At 51.8% G+C, this 14,382-nt stretch overlaps 1 protein-coding gene across 5 annotated transcripts in view; it reads right to left on the bottom strand.

Moving 5' to 3' along the window:
- Positions 1-14,382, bottom strand: part of SULF2 (sulfatase 2) — a 111,479-nt gene that overhangs the window by 72,804 nt on the left and 24,293 nt on the right. For all 5 annotated transcript variants that reach the window (XM_078057281.1, XM_036106107.2, XM_078057284.1 and 2 more), the window contains one exon: positions 11,857-12,132. In XM_078057281.1, the coding sequence (XP_077913407.1) occupies positions 11,857-12,031 (175 nt within the window). In that variant the 5' untranslated portion in view covers positions 12,032-12,132. The remainder of the gene's footprint in view (positions 1-11,856; positions 12,133-14,382) is intronic.

Below are 14,382 nucleotides of genomic sequence, written 5' to 3' on the forward strand. Positions count from 1 at the left end.
TTCCCCAGCTACAACTTGTACCTCTGTCCCCTACTTTCCCTCTGCTCCGGCTGTGCTGACCTTACCACTCCTGGAACGCACTAACCATGCTCCTGCCTCAGGGCCTTTGCACTTGCTGTTCTTGCGCCTAGACACCCCCCACCCCAGCCCCCGTGTCATCCAGCTCTTTGCCAATACTATCTCCTCAGGGAGGCCTTCCCTGGGCTGTGTTGACTAAGCTCTCTCCATCCTCCCCTTCTTGCTCCTTGAGAAAATGTTCTTAGCCAATTTATAAACTGTAGATAATGGTTGTCTCTGAGATGAGCACTGTGAATGGTGGATGGGGAAGGCTTTGCTTTGAATTATATGAGTATTTTAAGGCAAGACTGTGTCACTCATATAATTTGAAATACCCAGGAGGCATGGGACGGAGAAGAAAACTGCCTGGAAACAGGCTAATCTATGAATACTCCATGATATGTGTTACATTTCCACCTGTGCCTTTCATTTGGAGAAAAGATAATCTAGCCTAGAATGTTCTGGCTGAGGCCTTTTGGCAAGGACCCCTCATATCTGTAGAGACCACAGGTAACTCTGAAGAGGCCCCGGTCAGAAGGCCACAGGCAGGACCTGCCCACAGAAATGCTTAGTTACGCTTTTTTTCAGTGTATCAAGAATGCTACAGATTTTTTAATGAGCTTTGTGGACTCTTGGCATTTTTGCTTTCACGGGCCCCTTCCTCTGTGAAAAAAATTAAAAATTTCTCCTCATCCCAACTCTTTTCAGGTTCACAGACCCAATTCCAATGTGGGGCATTGCCTCCCGACCCCCGACACCACCAAACAATTCTGGGAAATCGGTAGGGTGTCCAAGAATTCAACTCCTTTTGGACACTGTCTACCTGGAATCAGCATCAGATTCCACAGGTTAAGGGCTCAAGTCCCATAAGTCTGCCCCCCAACCCCCACCTCAGACGCTAGATGTCACCTGGGCTTCTGACCTATAGGCCACAGATTAGTGGTTCCAATGACCTCCTCCTTAGGTTCTTTAATTTGCTAGAGTGGTCCCAGGCTGTTTTCTCCTGTCCTGTGGGTTGAAAAGCAGGAGCTGAGGGGCCACCTGGCATGGGGGCCGGCTGAGGGTGAAGGGGACAAGACCCGTGTCCTCTGCAGGTGCCATCCTTCTCTGAATGATTCTTTTTGTCACCCGTTTAGTTCTGTAGGTTAAACAGGTTCCAGTGCTAAATGTGTTTGTGGGTGCAATGCACACATGCACGCTTCTGTTCTGGACCGAACACGGAGCCCTCCCTCATCTGTAGGTATCGAAGAGTCTGAAGAACAAAGTGTCAGCTGTCTTATGAAACCACTGACTTTCTTTGGGCCTTCATTCCCTTCTGGAAAATGACAGCACGTGAATAGCTTTAGGTAGAAGGTTTCTTTTGACCGTGAAATTCAAGGACAATTCTAGAATGCTCTCTGTCACCTTATGCAGTATGCTCGGAAGGGCTCTAGAGGCATGTGGCCTGAGTTCGAATCCTGACTTTGCGACTTCCTATTAACCTGGTACCTTGTGTAAATGATTTAACTCCCCCCATGTACCTCAGTGTCCTTGTCTGCCTCCTTCCCATGGGATGTTCCAAAATTTAACTGAGGAAAATATGTGCAAAGTTTTTAGTGCAGTACGAGGCATACCAAAAGCACTTAATACATGTTAGCTGTTACAAATTTTAGTTATTGTAGCTCCCAAGTACTGTGGAACACAGAGTTCACAGAGTGCCTCGGGACAGAATCTGGCCTATGTGTTTGATTTAGTTGTGCTTGAAAGATGTTTAAAAAATTAACTTGATTGCTGACTTTCTTTCCTTTCTTTTCTTTCTTTTCTTTCCTTCCTTTCTTTTCTTCCTTCCTTCCTCCTTTCCTTCCCTTTCCTTTCTTTCTTTCTTTCTTTTTTTTTTTTAATAGGGAGATTTCACATCAATCCAGCTCTCTGGCTTTGCTTGAAAAAGACAGAGATCTGGCCTTGATGGGTCTGAAGGTGAGCGGACCTGAGTAGTAAGGGCCCAGTTTAGAAGGTCCACTCTGGTTCTTCATGGCTCCCCGCTTTCCATGTTTACAGGACCTGCCTGGCCCTAAAGGCACTGAGTTTATAACCTGTAGCTATTTCTATTGCAGCTGAAGGCACCAGCTAAGTAAACCGTCAAAGTAACACTTACTATGACCCAGAGCCCCAGAGAGAGCAGGCTTTAAGAGGGGGAGGAGAGCCGTGGGTCTGGGTATAGGCTAGAACAGAATCTTGACCTGGGGCAGGGGGCAGGGAGAGAGGGGGAAGGGCCATCAGCTCAGGCCACAGGTGGCAAAGCACCTGTGTCCAGTGCTGTCCTCCTGCCACCGGTGACCACCCGCCAGGCTGGCATTCCCATGGCAGCCCTCATCGGGTCCTTGAGTGTCCCTGGAATGCCCGCAATGTCACCGGATCAGCTTGTGAACTTTAACAACCACGGGAGGCTGGCCCTGGCCGTACCACTGCCCGGGAGAGCTCTGTGCCCACGGCGGGGGGGGGGGGGGGCGGGGGGGAGGGGGGTGGCGGGCGACAGGAAGGCCTGGGGATGAGCCGCAGAAATGGAGGCCACACCTGGGCAGAGGGACTCCACTGTTTCCCGAACAATGACATTTGATTCCCCTCCTCATGGCCAACTATTGCTGTGCCTTCAACTCGACCCGGAAGAATTACACGGGATGCCTGGGACCTGCTGCTCAGACCACTTTTCTTTGCGATGGGGCAAAGGGGGAGGGGCGCTCCTGACTCTGGGATGTCACAAAATACAATCAAATGCTGTTGCTGGTTTTAGCTCCAAGAAGCCAGGGCTCAAAATGGGTTCCTCAACCTGGTATCAATGAAGCAGATGTCGAAGAGGCCGTGTTGGAATTCTGTGAACGGACCCTGGACTATCAGAGAGAGCATGAGGTTAATTTTTCCTCCTTTGCTTTCTGCTAGCTCTGGCCGAGAAGCTTCTGGGAGAGAACTGTGATACAGCCCTTCTCAATGGAAGGGAGGTGGCCCAGAGGCCCTGGGAAAGGGCAGGTCACAGCACTCACGGGTCACGGCCTCCCTGAGGAGCTCCGCCCACATCCCGTTCCTGGCCAGAGGCTCTGTCTTCCATGAGGCAGGGCCTCCGGGGTTGTTTGGCCGACTTGTCCTCATGGGCTACACAGAGCCGGTCACCTAGCCACTGGCCTGGTGGTGATGTGTGCAAAGTGGCGGGATGTCTGTCCGGAGCCTGAAAACCTGTTCCTCCTCCCCTGGTGTCCCCGTCCCTGTAAACAGCACTGCCATTTGCCCATCCACTCAGCCAAAACCTCAGAGTGATTCTTGATTCTCCTTCTCTCCCCTTGCAATCCAGCCACAAGCCCTGCCTGCTGCCCTCAAAACAGAACCGGCTCCATCCCCTTGCTCTCTCTGCAGGGCACCCATGGGCTACTACCTGGAGCACCCACTGGCCTCCCTGATTCTGATTTCGTCCCCTGGCCACTACCCCTCTACCTGCAGCCAGACTGAGCCACTGAAAACAGGAATCATGCATACTTGACTTGCTCAGAACAGCTTGGTAACTTTCTATAGGTTTTGGAATAAAATCCAGACCTTCCCCCATCATTCTCCCCCTCACTCCCCAGGTCCCGCTGTCCTCCTCGAAGTTCCTGGCAAGCCCATTCCTGCCACGGGGCTCTTGCGCTTATCCTGCTGCCTGGGATGGTCCCCCCCCCCCCCCAAGTTCCCATGTGACCGTCTCCTTCTCATGGTGCAGGTATCACCAGTGACCTTCATACAACACCGCCCCTGTTCCCCCCAGAGGTGCTGCCCCTCACTGGACCCTTGCTCCTGATCTCTGGTGTGGGAGAGACCCCGGTTGTCCACCAATATATGTTTCCCCTTCCTAACAGGCCCTGATTTTAATCTTTGATGCACCTAGCTAGGAAATACATTTCCCAGACCGTCTTGCAGCTAAATGTGCAAGTGGTCCTTCCCTTTGGCCTTCTTGATCAGTTCTCTGTCCAATGATTCAGCCCCGTGAGCTGACCTAGATGGGCTGTATCCACAACTGTCTTTACCCTCTGGTTTTGGGCTGGATTTGGCTACTGGAGGGCCCTGGGAGATCAGCAGAAGAGGAAACGGATGTTGGGGTATGCAATCCTCCATTTCTCTCCCTGTGATAGCAACAGAGGGGGACAGCTCCTGTTGGGTGGCCCTCTGTGTTCCAGTAACCATTTGCTCCCCTCATCCCCTTGGGCTTGGGATAGGAATGGCTCCAATGTTACTAAATAGATTTCCCCACACTTGCTTGCTCACACTTTGGCAAAATATAGTTAAACCCTCCTTGAATAATCCAAATTTGAGTGTGCCCCACATTTCTTGCTGAGATGGTGTGGCTAATTAAGTAAGTTCTGTCTGTGCTGTACGTGATGTCTGGAATGAGGTCCTTAAGGGGAGCTGACTTGAAGTTCATTCTTTTTACCCTTTTGCTTCCTCCTTCTGTGATGCCTGGAATGTGGCTCTGATAGCTGGAGCTCCAGCAGCCATTCTGAACCATGGGGTGACCTTAATGAGAGAAGCCACACAAAAAGCATGGCAGAACAGAAAGGCAGAGGAGCTTGGGTACTTGATAACCTTGAAGCCACCATGCCAGCCCTGGAATGCCAATTTCCAGATATTTTTATGTGAGTAAGAAGCAAAATTCTATCTTGTTTAAGCCACTGTTATTTTATATTTTCTTTTATATGCAGCCAAACCTAATCCTGATATAGTTAGCTTCCAGAATTTAAGTGATCTCCCAAGTGTTGCTAAATTAAAAAAAAAAAAAAAAAAAAAAAAAGGCCTGCAGGAATGTGCTTGGCAAGTTGAACGCCAGGGTGGGTCTAGATGAGCCTTTCTTCCTCCTGAGATAACCTGCAGCCACATGTTTTTGTAACTCTAGTGAGAAACGGCAGGAATGTCAGGAGTTGGTATCTTAAGAGAGGCCGAGTTGGAAGTTACACTGATCTGGTGTCCGGAATCTGGGCACCCTCTCCTGGGCTTCCAGCCATTTGGCCCCTACGGAGTACCCAAGCCTGAAATTTAGAATTGATTTCTGGAGATCAGACTGCAGTACAGGGTGTGGTTTCCTTGTGTTCACAGATGGAAAGTGGAAAACAAGCGCCTGGCCAGAAACCCTCCCCAGCCTTTCTCTCAAAAGCCTGCCTCTCCCACCAGGCAGCCCTCTGGGTTAGGGGCCTGCAATTTCCAAGATCACAGACCCCTTTGGGTCTTGGACCCAGTAAAGCACAAACAGGCACACAATCTACAGACACTTCTTGCCCCCTCCCTGGCCCTCGCTCACTCCCAGCTCGTCCAGGGCTGGGCCTCTTGCCTGAACTTGCGACTCTCAGAGCTGACTGCCTTGGACAGCTCCTCCTGGTTTTTCCCAGCCTCTGCAACTTACCAGGTCCAGAAACTGAACCGAGCTCCTGACCAGAGCTCTCCCCATCTCTGTCGGTAGAGAACCCCTCCTTGCAGTCATTCAGGCCCAAACCTTGGAGTTATTCATGACTCCTCTCACGCACTCCACATCAGGTCCATCAGCCTATCTCATCAGCTCTACCTGATAACGAGGGGCAGCATCTTCTTCCCCCCACTCTGGTCTGAGCCACCATCATCTCGTGCTTGGACTCCTGCCGTAGACCCCTCCCTGGGCTCACTGCTCTTATTACATCCCTCCAGTTTATTCTCCATATCATAGCCAGAGGAGTCATATTAACACGTAAGTCAGATAATGTCCCTCCTCTGCTCAGTGTCCTCCCCTGGTGTCTGTAGCACTCAGAATACCAAAATCCTCCCTCTGGTTCAAAGACCCTGCATGATCTACCTTTCCACCATCAACCCATTACCTCTCAGACCTCGCCCTTGCTCACACTGCTCTGCCGTCCTGGCTTCCCTGCAGCTCCGTGAGCCTGGTGGGACTGCTTTCTGCCTCAGGGCCTTTGCACCCACTGTTCCCTCTGCCTGGAATGCTCTTCCTGGGGGAACTCTGTTGACTGGCTCCTTCACCTTCTTTGCCCAATGTCCCCATAAAATCATCACTCTCCCTCTCCCTCTCCTTACTGACTTCCCTTCCTTGTTTTATCCCCCTCACCTCTTTTCACTATCGTAGGCACTATATACTTTATAAATCTTTTCTATTAACTCTTGCATGAGTATGTAAGCTCCATAAGAGTAGAGATTTTGCCTATTTCTTTTGCTGCTGGATCCCCTCTGGCACATGCCTGCTGAATGAATGAGTCTGTCCCATAAGCACCCTGCTTTGGAGAGAGCCCTGTGAGTGTGCCCTGAGCATCTCCTGGACTCGACTGCACACCTGGCACCTGCCTTCTTCTGGCACCAGTTCTTGAATTTTCCTTTAGGGGACACACCTACTCCCTCTCTGAGTCCTCATGGCTCCTGGGCGGTTGGCCTCATTCCTGACTCCAAGGATGTACATGTGACCCAGGCCAGCCGATCCTTGTATTCCGTCCCCCTGAATGGTTCATGGTTGACCAGCTGTCCCAGGGAGGACCAGATCTAAGATACTTCATTTGGGGCCATTTATTGGTACGCATGGGAGAGAGACACTCTTTCTACAAGGATGGCTCACTGTACCATTAACGCAGGTCTGGTGAAAAGCTGGGTTGAGGGTGAAGCCAGTTTGGAGGAGAGCTGAGAATAGGGAGATGGAGAGCAAGATGAGAGCCAGACAGAGCTCCTGGATCCAACCACATCTGAAGCTCAGAATACACTTGGACTTTTTATTTACTTGAGTCAAATAAACTCCTTTTTTGGTGTATGGTCAGTCCGGTTTGAATTGGGTTTCTGTCACTCGTCACTGAGAGAATCCAGACTGACAGAAAGTGGTTGTGAGACATGGGTTTTTATATCCAATGGAACACTCGTTTCCATGGCATTTCTGTGGCCCCTCCAACATTGCCACTTGGTGGCCTTTCATCAGCCACAACGGCACGACTCCGTTCCTGCAGTCTTGGGGGGCACACCTGGAATCTGGCAATCTGAGGGGGCCTCAAAAAGACAGCTTGTTTCTACCCTGTGTGGACCCTCTGGAGATAAGCCCCGATATTCTGGGGTTTGGGGATCTGTCTCCTTAACCCCCAGGCACAAGAGCCCCCTTAATCGTGGGGCTCCAACACGAAAAGCCCATGGCTCATGCTCACGAAAGCCCTTCCCTTTCGCAGCTTCCATCCTGCTGATCGGGGCCAGGAGAAGGTCTCGGCGAGGTGCTGTTGCCCTCACCCTTCATGACAAAGACACGCCAGCCTTGTGGGAGGCAGCCGCTTGCCCAAATGCAAAAACACCGCTGTTCTCATTGTACTTGGGTTTGCAGTGACCTTTTAAAAAAGGCAGTGGAGACTGGTTTTTCATTTCCAGTCATAATTTAAGACTTCCTTTTCAAATACTATTTAAGCTTCAAAAAGTAAGTCCAGTTCAATAAAATCTCAAATAATGGAACAGACGGCCCTGGGATGCTGCAAATGCTCCAGAAGGACTGTATCTAACTGCTCTTGGTGTTCCCGGGCCTGTCTGAGCCACTAAGGCTCACCAAAGGTTTGGCCGGATTGAATCCAACCAGTAAATCCTGGCAGGGCTCCCCAGTGACACAGCCTATGTGGCCCCAGGACACCAGATGCAAACAAGACGCCGGCTTCTGTGTGTTTCTCCTTCTCTTATGCTTCTGGTAAAGGCGGCCAGCCAAGCCCCTGCCGGTCTCCGAGGATCACCCAGACACAGGGATTTTCCCAATCACCTTGACAATGTATCCATAATGGAGGCTGCTTCCTGACCCCTGTGTCCTGGAACCAGTTCCCCCGGGGCATGTGACGCTTCTGAGTGACAACTCAGGGAAGGGTGTCAGATGCACACGAGCAAAGAGCAAACGAATCTACGGCCCGCCTTCCCCCGCCCCAAACTCGCAATGAGGGCACGAGACGAGCCCCTCTGTCTGTGTCCCACCCCAGTTCTCTCAACCAGACCCTAATTAGGATGGACGGCTGTTCTCCACCCGGGACTGGAAGGAAGCCTGGAATTAGCTCAGTCGAGAAGCCTTCAGCCCCGAGAACCATCAGAGCTGCCGCACGAATGAGCAGAAAATAGCAGATGATAAATTTTTTAGGACCACCCTCTGCGTTTCGGTTGTAGCAGACTGTGAGATAATGGGCTGGCCTTTTTTGGAACATGCATTATTGATCTGGGTCTGTCTAGTGGTTTATAAAAAGCCCACCATCCCCCCGCCCCCCCCCCCCACTACCATCTTCCCATCCCTCACCTCCCGAAAGCTGCACAGCCTCCTTCAAAAGCCAGTTCCGCTGGGGAGGGGGCGGCTCGAGCGTGGAAGGGAAGGTTCACAGGCCCCGGGCATCTATGCAAGGTGGTGTGCGGTGTGGGAGCTGACAGATGCCCCAGAACACGAGGGCTCTCAGTGCACCGAACCCACTGCCTGGAACTTCTCTCTCAGCGTATGCTGAGATGCATGCATAATGACATTCCTGGCAATGGTATTTGTGACAGTGAACACCAACTAACGAACACACGAACAATCTAGAAACAACTCAACAGCCATGCCAGGAGACTGGTTAAGTAGAACAGTGGTTAAGACCAAGGGCTCTGGTTTCAGTCTTGCCTGGCTATGGTCTAGCCATGTGGGTGTGACCTTGGACAAGAAACTTCATTTTCCTGTGCCTTAATCCCTCCCTCTGTAAAATAGAGTGAATCTATGTATTTTAAGTTAGCTGTGGTTCTCCTCGCTCTCCTCCCTCCTGTGTCCTTATCATGCCCATAGATCCTTTTTCTATATTTGCATATTCTGTTGGTTTTATTCGAGAGTCACAGATGTAAACGTACGATCACATTCTGACATGAGGCTTAGCTGCATCACGTTGCTGCCCCAAAAATGTGTTGTTCCTAAGGGTGGCTGTTCAATCATTCACCTTGGTTCAGGCCAAAAGTCTAGGGTAGCTCTTGATCTTCCTCTTTTCCTTAACCCCCACATCCAACCATCTGTCGGTGCCCCACCTGTGACTGCTCCCGCCCTGGGTCCAAGCTTCCATCACCCCCTGCCCAATTCCCGCAAGCCTCCGAATGGGGCTCCCCGTCTCTGTGCTCTTGCTCTTGGCAATCCCAAATTGAACATCAGCCAGAGGGATCCTGCTGGAACCTAAGTCAGCTCATGGCCCCTGCTAAAGGCCCCTGAACCCATGTCCATCTTACTAAAACTTAAAACCCTCATCATGGCCACAAGGCCCCTCATGACCTGGTCCCAGTCGACTCCTGGCCTTATCTCTCTCCACTTCTATCCCGGCTCTCTCCACCCCACAGCCTTCCTTCTGTCCTAACCTACCAAGTTCACTGCTAACTAACACAGTGTCTTTGCCCTTCCGTTCTTGGCCTGGAATGCTCCTTTCCCATCCTCTAGCTCCCAGCATGGTGCGCTGCACAGAGTTGGATGCTTAATATGTATCTGCCGAATGCACAAGTGGGTGTCTGGGCAGTCTTGAACTCCCAGGCATGACTACCATCGAGGGGCCCTGTGAAGCAAGACCTGTGTGCTCAGAGATCCGGGTGCTACGTGCAAGGGCTCTCTGCAAAATTCTACCAGAAACAAAACTTGCATCCCTATGGCCATGATCTGTAGACTCCCCATGGTCATCAAACACAGTTCAAGCTAGATGCTGCCGGACAGATAGGTATTCTGTATGTCCAACTGTCAATAAAGGCTCTGGGCTTTGATTGCTTCCTGGCTGCAAAGTCTCCTTGCACTTGATAAGCTCCCTGAGAAAAATCTATACTTGTGATCATTAATACAAATCATTATAAGGAGCAACTGGGATGTATATAAATCACCTTTTCTTAGCAGTTAAAAAGGCTGGTGTATGCTTTTAATAATGGATCCAAAAAGAGTGTAGATTCACAGTTGGATCTTCACCACAATCTCAGGTTTCGTTGCAAAGGCTTATCCAGTAAACCTTTACATTAGTTGTCATCTATAATATTCAATTGTCCTTTGACAGTGGATAGAGGCTAAAAAGCCCACCCCTCACCTGGTCAACTATTGGCACTCTCTACCACAACCCATGAGAGCCTCCAAGATTCAGCTCCATCCTCTCTCTCCAGTCTCTATTCCAGCTCCCTTCCCCAGGCTCCAGCCCCATGTGTCTCCTTGCTCCTGCCTCAGGGCCTTTGCACGTGCTGTTTTCCCTTTTTAAAAGGTTTCTCTTCACAGTACACAGTAGCACTGATGATTAGAAGGGAAATCTATAGGAGGAAAATGCACAAGGCGTTGTGTGTTGTCCAATACAGTAGCCACAAGCAGCTATTGAGCACCTGAAAGGTGGCTAGTCCTACATGAGATGTGCTCTAAGTGTAAATTACAGGCCAGATTTCAAAAACAATATAAAAAATGCAACTATCTCCTTAATGACTGATATGTTGAGAGAGAATCATCTGGACATATGGGGTTAAATAAAATACATTATTAATTTCACCTGTTTTTTTTAGCATTAAAAAATGTAGCTACTAGAAAATTTAGAATTGCTTATATCATTTGCATTTATGGATCCTGTTATATTTCTGTAGGGCAGTTCTGTGTACGGTTTCCTATTGGAGAAATAGAACCTGTAAAATCAGTGAATTTAAGGTGGTGGTGGTGGGAAGAAGACACAAGCTAGGGAGAAAGAAGGCTTACCCTGAGGGAGACCCCCAATGGTGAGCTGGAAATATCAGTGGAGCTTGGGCCTGGGGAGCAGAAGGTGCAGCTGAGACAGACTCTGGAGGGCTCGCTCTTGGCGGCCTCGGGTGTGGAGGCTTGTCCTCATGCAAAGGGACATGTCGGGGAGAAAAGCCTCATGCAGGTGCAGCACGCACCGCTCAGATGGAGGAGCCTATGGTCTGGTGTGGGAGCGCAGGGCCGGAGCCAGGGCGGCTTCTGCACGGGCCAAGGAGCGGCGTGGGTGGCTCGCGTGGGGAATGAAGGCGCTGAGACTGTGAGCTGGAGAAGCCCCTGACAGGCCTGCCGTCGGTGCAAGTGAGCTGAACCCTGCCAAGGGTCCCTGTCCTCACCCGCTTTACCCGGAGCCAAAGCACCGCGAGGGGAGGGCGCTCCGCACAGGAGGCGGCCAAGCTCATCCTCCTGAGGCACCATCTTTGTGAACAGGGTCAGGTCACTAGCAAGAGTGTCCACCTTCCCTGTCCCTGGATGCCACCAAGGACGGCTGAGCCCACCTGAAGTGGTTAAGACTGGAGGAGCAGGGCCCACACGTGCATGTGTGTACACACACACACACACACCCCGGCTGGCTCCTTCTCAGCTTCAGTGTCAGCTCAAACATCACCTCCCCTGAGAGGCCCTCCCTGATTACCAATTCAAAGTGGCTCCCCCTCCCCGCCCCCATCCGGTACAGCACTCTCTCTAGTACCACCAGCCCGGTTCTCCCTTCTTGAAATGATCTTCCCCGTGACCTTGCTGATTACCTGTGTCCCTCACTCCACGACAGTAGGGATAGTACCTGTCTTACTCATTACTGAAGTTCCAGGCCCTGCGATCTTGCCCGGCACCCAGCAGGTACTCAATAGAAACTGGGTGAAAACAATGAATTGGACTCAGCATCTCTCCTTAGGACTTCTGGAGCAATCCAGGAAGGGTTCTGCCTCAGGAACGAGTTGGAGACCCCTCGCCTTGCGGACCAAGCTGCAAATGCACACGTGGGGGACAAACCCCCATGACTTGGTTTACATCCAAGCGAGCTCCACAGGTCTCCACGGCCAACCTGCGTCAGGAGCCTCCGAGCCTGCGGGCCGGCTGCTTACCGAGCTCCACGTCCTGGTCGTCCGTCAGCACCAGGATGATGTTGGGGCGGATGTTTCTGCGGTCCCTCTGAAACCTGCCTTTCAGGCGGTGGTGGGACAGGAACGCCGAACTTCCCCCCAGCAGAGAGAAAACGGTTGCGGAGAGCAAGCAAAGCAGGAGGCTGGGGGGGGCCATTTTACGTGCCGCCGATCCGGGGCTTCTGGCAGGACCCACGAGTCTGAAGTGGCGTTTTGTGGATGTGTCTCTGGTCCCTTCTTCCCGCTCTACTCACGGATCTAAAGTAGGAGGAAAAGAATCAGGTCAGTCTTTACGTAAAGGCCGCCTGACGGCTCGGGCTTGCATAATGATTCCTGGCATGGACAACGAGGGTTCCTTTGATCAGGGGGAGCTGGGAGCAGAGGAAACCTAACTCGGAGAAAGTGAGAAGGAAAGAACTTACAATGTGCTCAGGTAACAGAGTGGCAGGAAAGCTTTCTGTGACCGCTTCTGCAGACAAGATTGCTCCCCTGGGCCGGCAGTCTTCTGAACGTGCTGCTGGTGGCCCTGGCCCCCATCAGATAGCCAGCCTGTCTCCGAACCCGCCAACCGGTTCAGCAGACAGATCAGCCCCAAAGAAAGGAAAAGAAGGAGGCCAGACTGGGGGAACAGATATTTCTGGGGGCGGGGAGGCAGAGGTGCGCAGGACGCAGTCCCCGCTCTTGGGCAGCCTGTGGCTCAGGTAGGGTGTGGATGAGCAGGGCTACACAACCCTGTGTGTGTTCCAGTCACAGCTCTGTCGCTCGCCAGCTGGGTGTCCTCCCCCTCAAGCCAGTAGGGGACCTCAGTTTTCCCGTGAATAAAATGGGGAGACGGGGTTGTTATAGGAGCTCAAGCCAGCAGGGATGTGTGTGAAGGCGCCCTGCAGACAGATCCCATAGCTGGACAAGTTATTCACATGAGTTTTAAGTTTGCAGAATCAACAAAAGGACAAAAGAGAAAACTGAGGGCTAAAAAGCTACGGGAGAAGAGCTGTCACAGTCTGTTGCGACCTCGGTCACCCCTGGACCCCCCCAGGTCAGATGCGGTCACAAGCAAAGGTGGGAGGGAAGGCAGGATGGGCGCATCTTGGCTTGGGCAGGTCTGATCTTGTTCTGCTCTTTGCTCTCTGTGGTCATTTTTCTACTTCTTGAGGAAATGAGCCTTCAAGTCTTTCCAGATATAGACTTTAGGTCTCATTTATTTAAAACGAGAGAGAGTGAGCAAGCAGACGTGTCAGGAGGAAACCAAGCTTGTTGGAGGTGGGGCCGCGTGACCTTGAAGGACTCTGCCCACCTCCCCCCACCCTTGCCAAAGTCCCAGCTCAGGGGACTCATCAAGGGCTCTGGTCCATAGAAGGGGATGAGCCACTGCAACAGCCCCCTAAGAGGTCCCCTGTTTCTCCCGACTGCGCCCCCACCCTCCAATTTCTCCAGGGCACCGGCAGGATCTTCCTAAAATGCAAATCCCATGTTATCACTCTGTAGGCCTGGCCCAGGCTGAGACCAGCAAGGTGTTCAGGGCACAAGATAGAAGGGACTCACTCACGCCGGGTGGCACCAGTGCGAGGCACTCACTTCACTTTAGCCCCAGTCCTGTCCCTCACCTGCTCAGACCCTCCCTTGGCTTCCCTAGCCCAAGGAATACAATACACACTCCCTACCAGGGCCTACAGGTGATTCAAGTGGTCCAGCCCCTGCCTACTTCTCCTCCTTCCTCCCAATTGCTCCCCAGCCCCACGGGTTTCTTTCTGTTGACAAGTCAAGTGTGTTCCTGCCCCAGGACCTTTGCACTTGTTCTTCCTTAAGCCTGGAAGTCTTTTCCCAGATTGATTTTCTATCCTGGGCTCACTCTCCTCTGCCAAGTCTTGGCACAAATGTCACCTCCTCAGAAAGGCCTGCCCTGATTGCCCTACCTAAGGTGGTGCCCCCACGCGAGGCACTTTCTATATTTTGTAACCTATTTTATTCTCCTCACAATCCCTACTACAACCTGTAATTATCTTAGTTGCCCGGTTCTCCCCACTAAAGGGTCAGCCCCATGAGGGTAGGAAGTAGGCCTGTGTTAATCACAGCTGGGTCCCCAGCACTTAGCATGAGGCCTGTCACGTAGTAGTAAGCACCAAATAAATATTCTGAGAGCTAAAGGAATGGAGATTTTGTTAAGATCCTCTGAGTTCTGCAGACCGAGGGACGTGGGACTTGGCAGGACCATGCCATAACCTCGGTATGGAGGCTCGGAGGCATCACCAATCCCCTTCCCCTATCATCCTCCCCCAGGAAGGGTCCCGGGGTGGGCTGCTCTTTGTCCCTCGGATCCATTTTCCACTCTGCTCTGTGCCCCAGGAAGCCAGTCTCACCTCTGCAGACTGCACCTGCCCCATCTTTGGCTTCCTGCGGTTTTGCCAGTGGGAGTTCTGCTGGGAGGCTGCTGCGCAGGGGGAGGCAGGACATCAGCATGTTTATCCAACTCTGCTCCCCCCCTTGCATCAGCGGCACCCCAGTGCCTTT

This window comes from Halichoerus grypus, chromosome 10, assembly GCF_964656455.1.
Source record: "Halichoerus grypus chromosome 10, mHalGry1.hap1.1, whole genome shotgun sequence".
Classification (NCBI taxonomy): Eukaryota; Metazoa; Chordata; class Mammalia; order Carnivora; family Phocidae; genus Halichoerus; species Halichoerus grypus.